The sequence below is a fragment of the Dasypus novemcinctus genome, chromosome 12 (genome assembly GCF_030445035.2).
Source record: "Dasypus novemcinctus isolate mDasNov1 chromosome 12, mDasNov1.1.hap2, whole genome shotgun sequence".
In the NCBI taxonomy this organism is placed as follows: Eukaryota; Metazoa; Chordata; class Mammalia; order Cingulata; family Dasypodidae; genus Dasypus; species Dasypus novemcinctus.
In genome coordinates this window covers 68,515,107-68,530,633 of record NC_080684.1, presented here as the reverse complement: position 1 = coordinate 68,530,633, position 15,527 = coordinate 68,515,107, and the positions used below count along the sequence as shown (strand labels likewise).

At 33.3% G+C, this 15,527-nt stretch overlaps 1 protein-coding gene across 6 annotated transcripts in view; it reads right to left on the bottom strand.

Annotated features, from left to right (window-relative positions):
- Window positions 1–15,527, bottom strand: part of LRRIQ1 (leucine rich repeats and IQ motif containing 1) — a 258,148-nt gene that overhangs the window by 87,606 nt on the left and 155,015 nt on the right. For all 6 annotated transcript variants that reach the window (XM_058308513.2, XM_058308508.2, XM_058308506.2 and 3 more), the window contains one exon: window positions 9,853–9,954. In XM_058308513.2, the coding sequence (XP_058164496.1) occupies window positions 9,853–9,954 (102 nt within the window). The remainder of the gene's footprint in view (window positions 1–9,852; window positions 9,955–15,527) is intronic.

Sequence of the window (15,527 nt, the reverse complement as noted above, 5' to 3'; positions counted from 1 at the left end):
TACTTAAAACAAACTATATAATGTGACTGTGAGTTAAGTTGGGTTTAAATGGAGAACATGAGAAGAAAATGCTTGTAATTATAAAGTAGAATATACCCAAAAAAGAAGATTGTATGATGATAAATGATAGGAAAAAAAAAACTATAGTAATCAAAGGTCATTCAATGCCTTCAGTGCGTGAAAGTTTAATTTAAAAACATTTTAACAGACTCTGGTTGATAAAGATGGCCATTTAAGACATTCCAGTATAATGTTCCCCATAGAATTTTTGAACAACTAGCAAAAACAGGCAGAACCATCTTCCTCAAAAATTCAAGAAAACAGTTAAAGGGTTGCAGTAACTGGACAAGCACCTAATCAAGTGAATACAGCTTTAAAAACCATAGAGAAGCTCACGGTGCCCTGGCTAGCTCTTCCCCACCTCCTCCCAGGCATAGTGTGGAACCAGACTCCACTCCCACTGTGAGTCCCTGGCCTATTTTTGGAGGGAGCAGAGTGATACCTATGTGCATACTGGAGCATCTGTATGTCAGTGCCAATTTATCAGGTGGCAGCCTGAAAAACTGAACCAAGAAACTCTTCCCTGCATCACCTTCCCGGAACTTGCACTGCAAGCAGAAGCAGCTTGTAGGCAGCTAAAGCAATGTAACAAACAATTAAGCCCATTGGCTGGGGCAAAAGATTACTGGTTTAAGACTACAAGAGAGCACCTGGGGGGTGTCTATTTTATAAGGAAGAGAGGAGGCTTTAATATTTCTATAAGTGGGGAAATTCTTAAGGCTATGAGTGAGCAAGCAACAAGCTCAGGACTAGATGCAAGATTAGGAATGATTAAAAAGACCCTGCATTTAACTTTTAACTCTGCCTGATCTTCTTAATCAGAGGGCTAAACTCTGAAGGAGAGCACCAGGCAAAGCAGAGCCAGTAAATATTAAATACCAAAAGGTATAGTGTGTGACAAAAGATAACAATGCAAAGAAACAGGAAATGGTGGTCCAACAAAGGAAAAAGACAAAAATTCAGACAACAAAAAATGAAGACCAGATTTTGGACATACCAGACAAGGACTTTAAAAAACATATAATCAATATGCTCAAAGAAATAAAAGAAAACATAGCAAAAGAACTAAAGAATATTAGTGAAATTATGAATGAACAATATGAAAATCTTAATAGAGATAGGAATTTTTAAAAGGAACCAAACAGATATAATGGAATTGAAAACTGCAATAACTGAAATGAAACATTCCCCAGTGGTTTTAACAGCAGATTGGAACTGGGGGAAGAAAGAATCAGGAACTTGAAGACAATACAACTGAAATGATTCAGGCTGAGGAGCAGAAAGAAAAGAGGATGGAAAAAAGTGAACAGAGCCTAAGAGAACAGTGGGATACCATAAAATGTGCCAATGTATGCGTTATAGGAATGCCAGAAGAAGACAGAAAGAAGCATGTGGAATATTCAAAGAAATAATGGCAGAAAACTTACCAAATTTAATGAAAGAAAAGAATATACAAATTCAAGAAGATGAACAAACCCCAAATGGGATAAACTCAAAGAGAAACCTACCAAGGCATATAGTAGTCAAAATATCACATGCCAAATACAAGAAGAGAGTTCTGAAAGTTACAAGAGGATAGCAATATGTTATGTACAAGGTAGCACTAGTTAGATTAAATACTGATTTCTCATCAGAAACCATAGAGCCAAGAAGGCAGTAGGGGGAAGCAGACTTGGGCCCAGTGGTTAGGGCGTCCGTCTACCACATGGAAGGTCCGCAGTTCAAACCTTGGGCCTCCTTGACCAGTGTGGAGCTGGTCCATGCGCAGTGCTGAAGCGAGCAAGGAGTGCCTGCCACGCAGGGGTGTCCTGGCCTAGGGGAACCCCATGTGCAAGGAGTGCGCCCCATAAGGAGAGCCGCCCAGTGCGAAAGAAAGTGCAGCCTGCCCAGGAATGGTGCCGCCCACACAGAAAGCTGACAACAAGATGATGCAACAAAAAGAAACACAGATTCCTATGCCGCTGACAACAAGTGGACAAAGAAGATGCAGCAAATAGATACAGAGACGCAGCAAATAGACACAGAACAGACAACCAGGGTGGGGAGGGAGATGGGGAGAGAAATAAATAAATAAATAAATCTTTTTTTTTTTAAAGAAGGCGGTAGGATGAAATATTTAAAGTTCTGAAAGAAAACAAATTTCAACCAAGAACATATATATGGCAAAACTGTCTTTCAAAAATAGGAAGATTAAGACATTCCCAGGTAAACAAAGCTGAAGGAGTTTTTAACTACTACAACTGCCTTAAAGCAATGCTAAAGGGAGTCCTTCAGACTGAAAGTAGATCAAAGTAGATTATACAGTGGATCAAAGTGGTATAAAGAAATAAAGTTATCCTGTAAATGTCCTAAAATGAAAATACATAAAAAGTAATGATAAATCTATGGTTTTGTATATAAAAATATAAAGATATAATTTGGAACAAGTACAATAAAAGGGTAGGGGGAAAGATGAGTAGGAAAAATGATTGTGTATGCTACTGAAATTAAGCTGGCATTAAAAATATGATTGTTACAGATTTAGGCTATAACTTAAGTCCCAGAGAAATACAAAGAACACATATGAAAACTATACATAGGAGGAAATGAGAAGGGACTCAAAATGGTACACTATTAAAAAAATCAATTAAATATGAAAGTAGAAATTGATAGAAGAAATGAAGGTTAAAATGCATAAAACTTAGAAAGACAAAATAGCAAAATGGCAGAACTAAGTCCTGCATTATCAGTAGTCATTGTAAATGTAAATTGATTAAACTTTCCAGTTACATAGTAGAGATTAGCACAATGAATAAAAAAGCATGACTCAACTATATGCTTTTTATGAGACCTTAAATTCAAAGACAAAAGTAGAATGAAAATCAAAGGATTGGAAAAATATATTATGCACCTAGAAAGCTAAAGAGATATATACTAATGTCAGATAAAATAGATTTCAGTCAAAAACTGTTATGAGTTCACTAAATACAGATAAAACAGACAATTTTACAAAAAGCCATAATCATTATATTAGTAAATATGTATGTACCTAATGGCAATTATTGACAGACTCAATGGGAGAAATAGATGGTTTGACATTAACAGTAGGAAACTTCAATATACCACTTTCAGTAATAGATAGAACCATCTAGACAGAGGACCATTAAAGAAAAAGAAGACTTGAATAATACTATAAGTCAACTAGACCTAACAGACACATATATAACTCTTCACCCAACAGCAGCAGAATATACATTCTTCTCTAATGCCCATGGGTCATTCTCCAGGATAGACCATATGTTAGGTCACAAAATGCCTCAGTAAATTAAAATATATTGAAATCATACAATGCATATTGTCCATCTACAAGGGAATGGAGCTAGAAGCCAATAATACAGGAAGAACTAGAAAATTTATGAATATGTGGAAAGTAAAGAACATGCCCTAAAAAGACCAATGGGTCAAAGAAAAAATCATAAGGAAAATTAGGAAATATCTTGAGGCAAATGAAAACAAAACTGCAAAATTCTAAAACTTACAGAAATGCAGCAGAAACAGTGCTGAGAGGAAATTTTATAGCTCAAAATTCTTACATTTAAAAAGAAAAGATCTCCAATCAGAGACTTAACTGCACAAGGGAGGATCTAGAAGAACAACCTAAGCCCAATGTGAGCAGAAGGAAGGAAATATTAAAGATTAGACAGAGATAAATGAAATAGAGAATAATAATTTAAAAAAAAAGAGAGTGAGAGAAAATCAATTAAACCAAAACTTGGTTCATTGTAAAGATCAATAAATTGACTAACCTTTACTAGACTGACCAAGAAATAAAGATGGAGGACTCAAATAAAAGGGAGGAAATTAATACCGACCCCATGGAAATAAAAAAGGATTATAAGAGGTTACTATAAACAACTGTACATGAACAAATTAGATAACCCGGATAAAATGGACAAATTCCTACACAAACTACCTACACTGTCTCAAGAAGAATTAGAAGATCTCAACAGAAAAATAACAAGTAAGGAGAATACATTTGTAATTAAAAAAAACCCTACAAATCCAAGACTGAATGGCTTTACTGGTACATTTCACCAAACACTGCAAGAAGAATTAACACCAGTTCTACTCAAACTCTTCCAAAAACCTGAAGAGCAGGGAATCTTCTTTAACTCATTCTTTGAGGCCAATATCACCTTAATACCAATACTAGATAAAGATATTATGCAAAAAGGAAATTACAGACCAATATATCTTTTGAATATGATGCAAAAATCCATAACAAAATATTAGCAAACTGCATCCAACTGCATATTAAAAGAACTATACATCATGATCAAGTGGGATTTATCCCTGGTATGCAAGGGTGATTTAACCTAAGAAAATCAATTAATACACCACATGAAGAGAAGGATAAAAAACATATGATCATCTCAATTGATGCAGGCAAGGCATTTGACAAAATCCAGCACCCATTCTTGATAAAAAACACTTAAAAACTAAAATAGAAGGAAAATTCCTCAAAATGATAAAGAATATATATAAAAACTCTACGGCTAACATCATTCTCAATGGTTAAATATTGTAAGCTTTTCTTCTAAGATCAAGAATAAGACAAAGATGCTCACAGTTATTGTTACTAATATTGCACTGGAAGTTATAGGCAGAGCTAGTAGGCAAGAAAAAGAAATGAAAGGCATCAAAATTGGAAAGGAAGAAGTAAAACTTTCCCTATTTGCATATAGCATGATCCTATATATAGAAAATCCTACATATAGGATAGATTTTCTATCCTATATATAGAAAATCTGTAAAAAACTAGAGCTAATAAATTCAGCAAAGTGGTGGGATACAAGATCAACACAGAAAAATTGATAGTGCTTATACTAGTAGTGCACAACTGGAGGAGGAATTCAACTGAAATAGCAACTAAAAGATTCAAATATCTAGGAATAAATTTAAACAAGCATGAAAAGGACTTGAACGCTAAAATTTATAAAACATTGCTAAATAAAATCAAAGAAGACCCAAATAAATGGAAGGACATTCTGTGTTCAGGGATTGGAAGACTACTATTAAGATGTCAAATTTACCCAATGTGATTTATAGATTCCAATGCAACCTCAATAAAAATTCCAATAGCTTTCTTGCAGAAATGGAAAAGACAATCATGAAATTTATATGGGAGGGTAAGGAACCCCAAATAGAGAAGACAATCTTGATAAAAAATACAAAGTTGGAGGGCTCACACTTCCTGATTTTAAAACTGATTATAAAGCTACCAAAATCAAAACACCATGGGACTGGCACAAAGACATATAGACCAGAAGAACTGAAATCAAAACACCATGGGACTGGCACAAAGACAGATAGACCAGAAGAACTGAATTGAGAGTTCAGAAAGAGACGCATATCTATGGGCAACTGATTTTTGACAAGGCTGTTATGTCCACTCAATGGGAAAGAACAGCCTCTTCCACAAATAGTACTGGGAAAACTGGATATCCACATGCAAAAGAATGAAGGTAGACAGCTACCATGCACCATATACAAAAATTAACTCCAAGTTGATAAAAGACCTAAATATAAGAAACAAACTATAAATCTCCTATTAATAGAAGTAAACATAGGGAAATACCTTCAGGACCTTGTGCTAGGTAAAGGTCTTAGACTCCACAATAAATGCATGAGCAAGCAAAAGAAAAAATAGACAAATGGGACTTCATCAAACCCACGCGCAAGGAGTGCGCTCGTGAGGAAAGCCGCCCAGTGGGAAAAGAAAGTGCAGCCTGCCCAGGAATGGCGCTGCCCACACTTCCCGTGCAGCTGACGACAACAGAAGCGGACAAAGAAACAAGACGCAGCAAATAGACACCAAGACAACCAGGGGAGGGGGGAAAATTAAATAAATAAATAAATAAATCTTAAAAAAAAAAAATTTAAAACTTTTGTGCAAAGAACTTTATCATAAAAAGTAAAAAGGCAACCTACACAATGGAAGAAAACACTTGGAAACCACATATCTCATAAGATTTAATACCTAGAATATAACAAAAAGACAAACAACCCTATTAAAAAATGGGAAAAAGACTAGAATAGACATTTCTCTGAAGAAGATATACATATGGTCAAACAGCACATGAAAAGATACTCCACATTATTAGGCATTAGGGGAATCCAAATCAAAACTACCCATCGACTTGGACAGCTACTATAAAAAAAAGTAAAGAAATGTTGGAGAGGACGTGGGAAAGACGGACACTTGTTCACTGCTGGTAGGAATATAAAATGTTGCAGCCACTGTAGAAGACAGTTTTGTGGTTCCTCAGAAAGCTAAGTATAGAATTACTATATGACCTGGAAATCCCATTTCTAGGGATGTACTCAAAAAATTGAAAGAAGGGATTCTAACAAATATTTGCATAGCCATATTCAGAGAAGCATTTTCACAACTGACAAAAGATGGGAGCAACCTAGTGTCCATCAAATTGATGAACGGAAAAATAAAATGTGGTATATACTTACAATGGAATATTATTAAGCCATCAAAAGGGATGAAATTCTTATACATGTGACAATATGGATGAACTGTGAAGACAGCATTTTGAGTGAAATGAGTCAGACCAAAAGGACAAATACTGAATGATCTCACTTTTATGAAATAATTAGCATAAGTAAATTCATAGAGTCAGAAACTAGAATACAGTTTACCAGAGGTTGGGATGGGATAGGGAATGAGGAGTTAATGCCTAATTGATAGAGAGTTTCTATCTGGGGTGATGGACAAGTTTTGGTAATGTACGGTGATGATAGCACAACATGAATGCGGTTAGCATTGCTGAATCACATATTTCAATGTTGTTTAATGGGGGAAATTTTAGGTTGTAAATACGTTACCAGAATAAAATTTAATGAGAAACCTAGGACTCATTAACCCTAGAACAGAAATAGTGAACCTTAATCTTGAATGTAAAATATGGACTATAGCTAATAATGTAATTAGAGTAATAGTCTTACCAATTGTAACAAAGATACCACACTAATACAAGGTATTAATAACAGGGAAAACTACCTTATGAGAAGGGGTATATGACAAATCTGCACTGTCTGCCTGATTTTTCTGTAAACCTACAACTTCTCTAAAAAAAGTAAATTAAAACAAAACATTTGAATATTTATGTTGTGAAAAGACATGCCATTGGTAAATATTCTGTTCTATAAGGGGAGATATAGGAATTATGTTAGGTCATGACAGCATAAGACCAGGAAATAAGAAAACTTGATTTTAAAATTAAATAAAATTATCCCAGGTAATGGGAGGATTTCAGACTAACCCTGCCTCCCAGAGAAGATTGATGAGCTAGATTCAATTTTTTTTCCCCTGACTTATCTAGTTTTCTTCTTCGGCAAAGGCCAAATACCTGAATTTCTTGCTTCCTCGTGAAATCCAGATAAAGACCTCCAAAATAACCAATGCATTTTAATACAATTTATAAGAAACATCATGCAAACCCCAGAGTCGATATTGCAAAATGGAGAAGGAAGTATTTTTAATTTAGTTTTAAAATCATATAATGCTATTATAAAACAGGAGGGTTATAAAAAACAATAAATAATTACTAAGCTCTAATTTCAATAAAACCAAGGAAATTGTAAGAAATTGTTGCCAGACTCCTGTGATGAGATATTATTCTACATATAATCAATCAAATGAAAGCTTCAGCCAAATTTATTTCGGACCTCTCTCACTTTTTTTTGACAGAGAATGGGGAGTAATATGCCCAACTATTTATTTTATTTGCTTTTATTCTGAAGGAATAAAACATTCTTCCAATGTTCTAAAATTCGACTGTAATGAATTTTACAATTAATTAGATTGTAATTAGGGAGATGAATTTATTGAAATGCATTGAATTGTATTTTTTATAGTGGGAGCATTTTATGGTATATAGATTATTATCTTAATGAGGCTTTTAAAAATATGCACTCTCTACCAGGTAGTTGAGTTAGGCTGCTGGGCTGGAAGCTGATTGCCCTCTGTGGGATGGAAAAATGAGGGTATGAGCCTTCCAGGTGGGTGAAATCAGAGCAGCAGCAAATTGTCTTTGTCTCACTCTTCCTCTCAAAATAAAGAAAGGGCAATAATAAACATATTAGTTGAGAGATGGGGAAACAGTCCTTCCAAATAGAAATGTTTTTGCCAAGCCTTTCCTTCCAAAAAAATGTCTTAGAATGACTATTCGTCACTAGAAAATCTGGTACAAACATAAAAGCAATTATGTGAAGTTAATGAAATTCTAGATGCACTTGAGATTGCATGGGGGAAAAAGACAAAAATACATAATATCACATCATAAAGTATATGCAGAAATATTCCTTGTTCTATGGACCACTTAATACCTATCACTATTTTGAAATAGTCTTGGCATATTTTATATTAGTATACAAATCAATAAACATGAGCACAAATACAGTATAGTAGATGGTCAAATATGTTCACATTTCATAGAACAAAAGAGAATGTAATAAAATATTTTATGATAGCTTTTTCATTTCCAATTTTGAAATGTGTGCTACTTTAAAGGGCACAAATGCTTTAATTGTCTTTCTTCCTAGCCAGTCTCTTTCTAAAGTAAAAATCCTCCTATTTAACAGGTAAACTGATTAAAACCCAAGCCTTATTTTATACTGGAAAAATATTTTCATTCTATTAAAATATTAAACCATAAGTATTTATTGAGAAGATAGATATTTTGGCAACTTCAAAGATCACCAAAGTTTGAAATGCTGCATTATGGAAAAATTCAATAATTAATTAAAAATAGAATAGGAAAACAAACATCTACCTAGCATCATATATTGAACCAATAATTCAATAATTTGCCACACTTGTTTTATCTACCTTTTTATGTATGTCTCTATTGCTATGTAATTTAAAGAAAACTCCAGATTCCATGTCTTTCACCTTTACATACTTTAGTAGTAGGCATCTCTAAAAAAATATAAATTTGGTGGTTACCAAATATTTCTTTATTCTGAGATATTACCTTACAGAAATGTAAATCAAAACGTATCAACATTGAATCATGCTATGAAGATACATAAAGATTTACTAAAATTCTACAAAGGACAAAGTATGGAAAATTCTAACTGACTCAATTCATTCAAATTTATTTAATTACTTATTTCCTACCTAGAAATTACAATTAAAAAGTTACATAAAGCTATAAAAATTTAAAAGAAAAACAGTAAATTTGTGTTTAAGTCATGTTTGCTACTCTATTTAAATATTTTTGTTTAATAAGGCCATAATTCTCTGAACACTAACAGAGATACAATCTACCTGAATGCACTAATCTTTCATAGTTGAGCAAGATTAAAATATTTAAGTTCCATCAAATAGTTCAGTGTTTAATGTAATTTGTGTATATTGGCAGTAAATTAAATAGGAATGCCATTTTCAATATGTAATCAATCCCATTGATACAGGCTATTATTAATCATTGTAACATTGAAAGAAAATGAATAACACTGATGACATAGCATAATAAGATGCATATAAAAATATAAGGAATTTAAAGTTCAATATAATCATTGACTCAAATAGTAAAATACCGCACTAATTTATGAATATATTCTGTTACTATTTTAGCTCTAAGAGCCATACTTTGACTTTTTCTCAAGTATATTTTATACATAAATTTTTGCATAGGTATTTAGGACTTATCGAGAATTTAAAAAATTTGTTTTAAGTAAAATTTTCAAACTTTATATATCTTTTTACCTTTCTATGTATCTGTGATTAAACCATACCTTCAAAGTTACCATGTCTTCTAGGCTGTGCCTTCTTTGGTGGTTTTGTAACAGAAAGTTTATTTTCGTTGCTTTTGAATAATGCTAGGCGCACAGTGGGATCTGGAGGAAAAGAATAAGACAAGGCATAAGTTCAGCTTGGGTTCATTCCTTCTCTGAAATGAAAGATATATTGCTATTATGGTGCTAAAAAATAATACCCACTCTATAAGGCTTTATGAAATTGATGGTGATGTTCTGAATATATCATAATATTAAAAAAATTTCATATTATGATAAGGTAATCAATCATTCATATAGTCTTGGTGATCTGATCAAACAAATTAATAAACAATACTTAATATAAAGGACAGAGATGTTAACAATGTGAAAAAATTTACTTTTTTTTTTAAAGATTTATTTTATTTATTTCTCTCCCCTTCCCCATTGTCTGCTTTCTGTGTCCTTTCACCCTGTGTTCTTCTGGGTCCACTTGCATTCTTGTCATGGCAGCACCGGGAAACTGTCGCTTTATTTTGTCGTTGTTGTTACGTCATCTTGCTGCATCAGCTCTCCTTGTGTGTGGTGCCACTCCTGGGTGGGCTGCACTTTTTTCACGTGGGGCGGCTCTCCTTGCGGGGTGCACCCCTTGCACGTGGGGCACACCTATGCGAGGACACCCCTGCATGGAAGGGCACTCCTTGCATGTGACAGCACTGCATGTGGGCCAGCTCACCACACAGGTCAGGAGGCCCTGGGAATCAAACCCTAGACCCTCCATATGGTAGGCAGACACTCTACCAGTTGAGCCATGTCTGCTTCCCAAAATTGACATTTAAATCTCCTAGGTATGGTGTCATCTTTTCCTCTGGGCAGTTTTTTTCCTATTATTTTAGCTTATTTCTTTCTTTTTGTTTGGAGGTACAGGGCCAGGGACTGAACTTTGAACCTCGGATATAGGAAGCTGGCATCCAAACACTGAGTTGTTTTTTCATTTGTTTGCTTGTTTTTAGGAGGCACCAGGGCCTGAACCCGGGAGCTCCCATGTGAGAATCAGGTGCTCAACTGCTTGAGCCACATTCATTCCCCTAGCATAGTTCTTAAATTCTTACTATTTCTGTTGGAATGAAGCAAAAATTTCTCTCTCTCTCTCGCTCTCTCTCTCTCTCTCTATATATATATATATACACACACACACATATATATAACTAGGTAAAAGCTATTATTATAGGGAAAACCATATAACATACTTTTGTTTCCCTAAATGATGTTAAGTGGGGATATAGGATATGGAAGCAAGACAATGAGTGGGATGAGGAAAAAGTAGGTATTATTTAAATAATTTAACATTAAAAAGTAGGTTCTTTTTTGCCCTAATACATATTTTATATAACAAAAATGATGTATATCTTTTCAAACCAAGAATATTCCAAACCTATTAATTTTACAAAATAAGGAGGATAATTCAAAATATAGGGCCCTGTAAATTTGTATTGGTAATGGAGGGTTTTGTGGAATGTGAAATTGAGGATTTGGTATAGTTACATTAATATAAAGGGTTTTTGTGTGCTGAAGAAATGGAATAAAATAAGACAATGAAGTTAGTACTGGGGTGAAATAAAAAGTGAGAAGTTGTGAATTTAAAATAGGTTAAATAAAACCAAAATTCAGGGCAACATACATTTTTTTAAGTATCTTACAAATCTGGCAAAAAGTAAGTGACTTTAAAAATCTCTGATTAATTTTTAGTACAATAGGCAAGCCAATGCAAATTGGAAAGATAAGATTTAAAAATAATAAAAGCCCAAAAAATATATTTTAATTAAAAGTAAAGTAACATTTTTTTAGAATATGAATTACAGAGGCAGAAAGAATGCTACTTGCAGGCTTATTCTCCAGCATGAGCAATCTGAAGATTTACATTAGTCTTCTCGTGATAATTTTTCCTAAGTATGATTTATGTGTTTCACAGGGATTATATTTCTCAAGATAAGGGAAAATTTTGGTTGATAATTGGAGATATCCCATAATTATATGTGACTCAAGGTATTATCTGCCTCCTCCTTTAATCAATAGGAAAATTTTCAGATCTTTAAGTATTACTGTGAGAATCAATGATATAATATGTGCAAAGCATCAGGCCCAGTACCTACCTGAGTGTTAAGTCTTCAAAAAAATGGATGCTATTAGACAGATAATTACAACATATACAATAACAATATTTCCAATTTATTATATTCTTGGAATAGTCTTCATATTCTTAATAGAATAAGATGAGGTATATAGGAAATAGATTCATAATTGGCTACATATAGCACTTTGAATAAAAGCTCTGTATCTTTCTAAGTTCCTTGGCACTTGGACAAATAATCTCTTTATGATCTTATTTCTTAATATGTAAAACAGGGATTATAATAACACTCATCTCATACTATTATCAAGATTAAATAAGTTATAACTTATATTTTGAAAAGTTGTCTAGCTCAACTTCCTTAATAAAATTTTATTCTCCAAGAGCACATAATATAAAAACGTTATGTATTCAATATTTTTAAATTTCAAAACAATCAATTGCATCACCTTAAAGTGATTTAAAGTAAATTAAAAAAATTCCAATTGTAAATGGACACTTATAAGCAAAAAAATATATAATAATTCTAGATTGGGGGGAATTCACTTCATTTTAATACCACCATGAATAAGATAGAATTCTTAACCTCAGAAACTACACAATCTAGTAAGAAAACCAGGGTATAAGGTTATTTTAAATAGTACAACCTGTGTCATCTTCTTTTTATGTTATAAAGTCAATTTTGTTCATTTGAGATCCTCGATGGCAGAACTATGTATATTTTAATCTTTGTGTCCCCTGATATGACTTGCCTAGTATTTTGGAAATAAGTATTAAATATACTTTCAAAAATTATTTTGTTTTTAATTGTGATAAAATATATATAGTGTAAAAATAATTTTAACCATTTTAAGTGGATAATTCTTTGACATTAAGTACATTGCCAATACTGTGTAACTTTCACCACTATCAATTTCCAGACTATTTTTCATCATTCCAAAGCAAAACTCATTTAGTAATAACTCCCCAATGTCCCCTCTCTCACTCCATTTTTATATTTAAGATATTTAAACCATACTTATGCAAAATTAGTTACTACTATGGATGTGGCTCTATACTTGACACTTTAAAGCCATTATCTCGTTTAAGTAACATAATATTAGATTTCACACAGTGTTCTTAAAACTATTTTCCCCAGTATCATCGTTTTTCAATTTCTGCAATCTAATTTTAGCTCACTAGTCTATCTTATTATTGTTAAATTCCTACATCAAAATCTGGCTATTATTATCCATTTTCTGTATGTGTCAAGTGCAGCAGAGCTGTAAAATAAGTTTTAAGTTAAGGTTGAATAACTGGTTATATTTCATCATCTTTCAAAGCATACTATTTTCTAAAATAAATTTGCCTTCCAAAATAAAAATGTATTCAAATGGCCACGATGCGCACACATATTCATACACATATACACTGTCGAATATATATATATAGCTTATCTCATTTACTGCTGACTCATTAACAATTACTTATTGAACGTCTACTATGTACCAGGAATATGGTGTTAGAGTTCTGGGAATCAGGAGAACAAACCTCTGCCTTCCAGTATCTTGCTATTCAAATGGGTTTTATTATTTTTTGTTGCAAGCACAGCAAAGTCAGATGATCTAAATTCCTGCATTTTTTTAAATTAGTGAGGTAAACAAAATAAATGAACGATAAACTTTATTTGCCATGATTTTACCTATACTGTTCCCTTTTGTTCCCGTCTACTTAATATTCCTTATTTACACTCTCACTTTGTAAGCTGATCTTGTTGTTTCCCTCTTTTTAAAGCCCATGAACTGCTTAATTTACACGAAGAAGTTTGCCTTTCATATCTTCTACCTAACTTAATTCTTGGCTGTGGATAAATTTTACCGACATAGTCTCAAGCTATTTTCTTCATGGAAACAAAATCAGCAAATATTTATTGAGTGCTTAGCATGTACTTACTATGCTACATGTTATAAATAGCTCCAAGATGATTCTTTTTCTTAGCCATGGTTCTCCCTTCACAACTAAATTAACCCTATTTGCTTCGTCTTTTTTTTTTTTCTAACTATGAAATTTGATATGTATAAAAATGATTAATACAGGTAAACCATATTATGCCTTCATTCGTACATTTCTTTCCAGCTACTCCCCACGGTCATTCCTAAACTCAGATCTCATCTTCTCTGGGGAGAGCTCCACATCAAAACTAAGCACCCACTTCTGTTCCCCATCCAGCTCATCTCACTCTTGCCACCAATCTTCTCACTACCTTTAGGTTATTGACCCTGCATATTGTCAATAAACCACTAACCTTCACCTTATAGTTGGTATTCTTCACCATAGTACTGAAATCCAAATTCCTGGGGTACCTGCTAAATTTCAACACAGATGACCAAATTCTGAAATTATTTCAGTGCATGAGACAACAGTAAAACTAACTAACAAACCCACAAAAACAAGACCAGTCATTACTGGCTCATGCTCTGTCCATCATGAGGGAAATCGAATTACTTACAGAAATAAAACCAATCAGAGCTCAAACCCAAACTGTGTAAATTATGGTAACTCCTTGCAATTTTAGATTCCATCCTGTGGCTTACAATCAATTTCTTCTCCTCCCCCACCCCCTTCCTTTTTTTAAGCAAATGGCCTCACTTATACCAATAAAAGTCATCAATATGGAGTCTCACCTAAAAGCTGCCCCCATCCTGCATGTTTCCTCAGTGCATGTTTCTTTAGGTACTTGTTTCTTCACTAACTAGCTTCTGCAGAAGTATCCCTCCTCTATCAGCAACTGACCCTGATACACTTACTTCACTTTCTTAATTTAATTGGCCTTACCTTTTCCCCCATTTTCACACCCACCTTAAATCAAATCAAATATTATTGGCACATAGTCTTTGGGTAATACATATATATGTAAGATACAAACAATCTATTAAGCGTTTGCTACTTAAGAAACTTGCTCTAAGGTAAATTGTATTTTCCATGGCAGAATTTTGAATTAAAGGTTCCATACTCTGTATGTTTATTCAGTCACCTCTTTGAAGATCACTGCTTTGTTAGATTGTAGGAAGTATTTCATTCCATTTAATTAAAAGTTTCTATTCTCTGACCTTCCTCCTGCAACCCAATAAAGCCAATTAGTTTCACTGTAGTTTTATGGGCAATGCTGCCCTCTGGTGGCTTGAAAATTTCAAGTTGGCAAGTTGTTCCATGCAGGATATATATTTCCATGTATATGTGAAAATAAGTAAATTTTATTAAATGTTTTAGAGTAGAATTCAAATACTTAAAATATGATTTTAATCCATTGATAGGATTAAAACTTTAGCCATTATTTTGGGTAGACCTAAATAAGTTAATGGCATATCTCAGATTGATAGAATTATAAAACTGGAGAAGTACTAGAAAAGTCTCAATTCTATAAATGGTAGGGAATACTCTGTGAATAGAAGAGAACCTGAGGCACAGTGTCTTAACTTATTTGCTCACAGTTATAAAATGACAGAAGTGGTAACATCACTAAGCTACTAAAAGGAAAATAAAATGTGATAACTGGAGAAGATAGCAGATATTTTCTGTCTTTAAT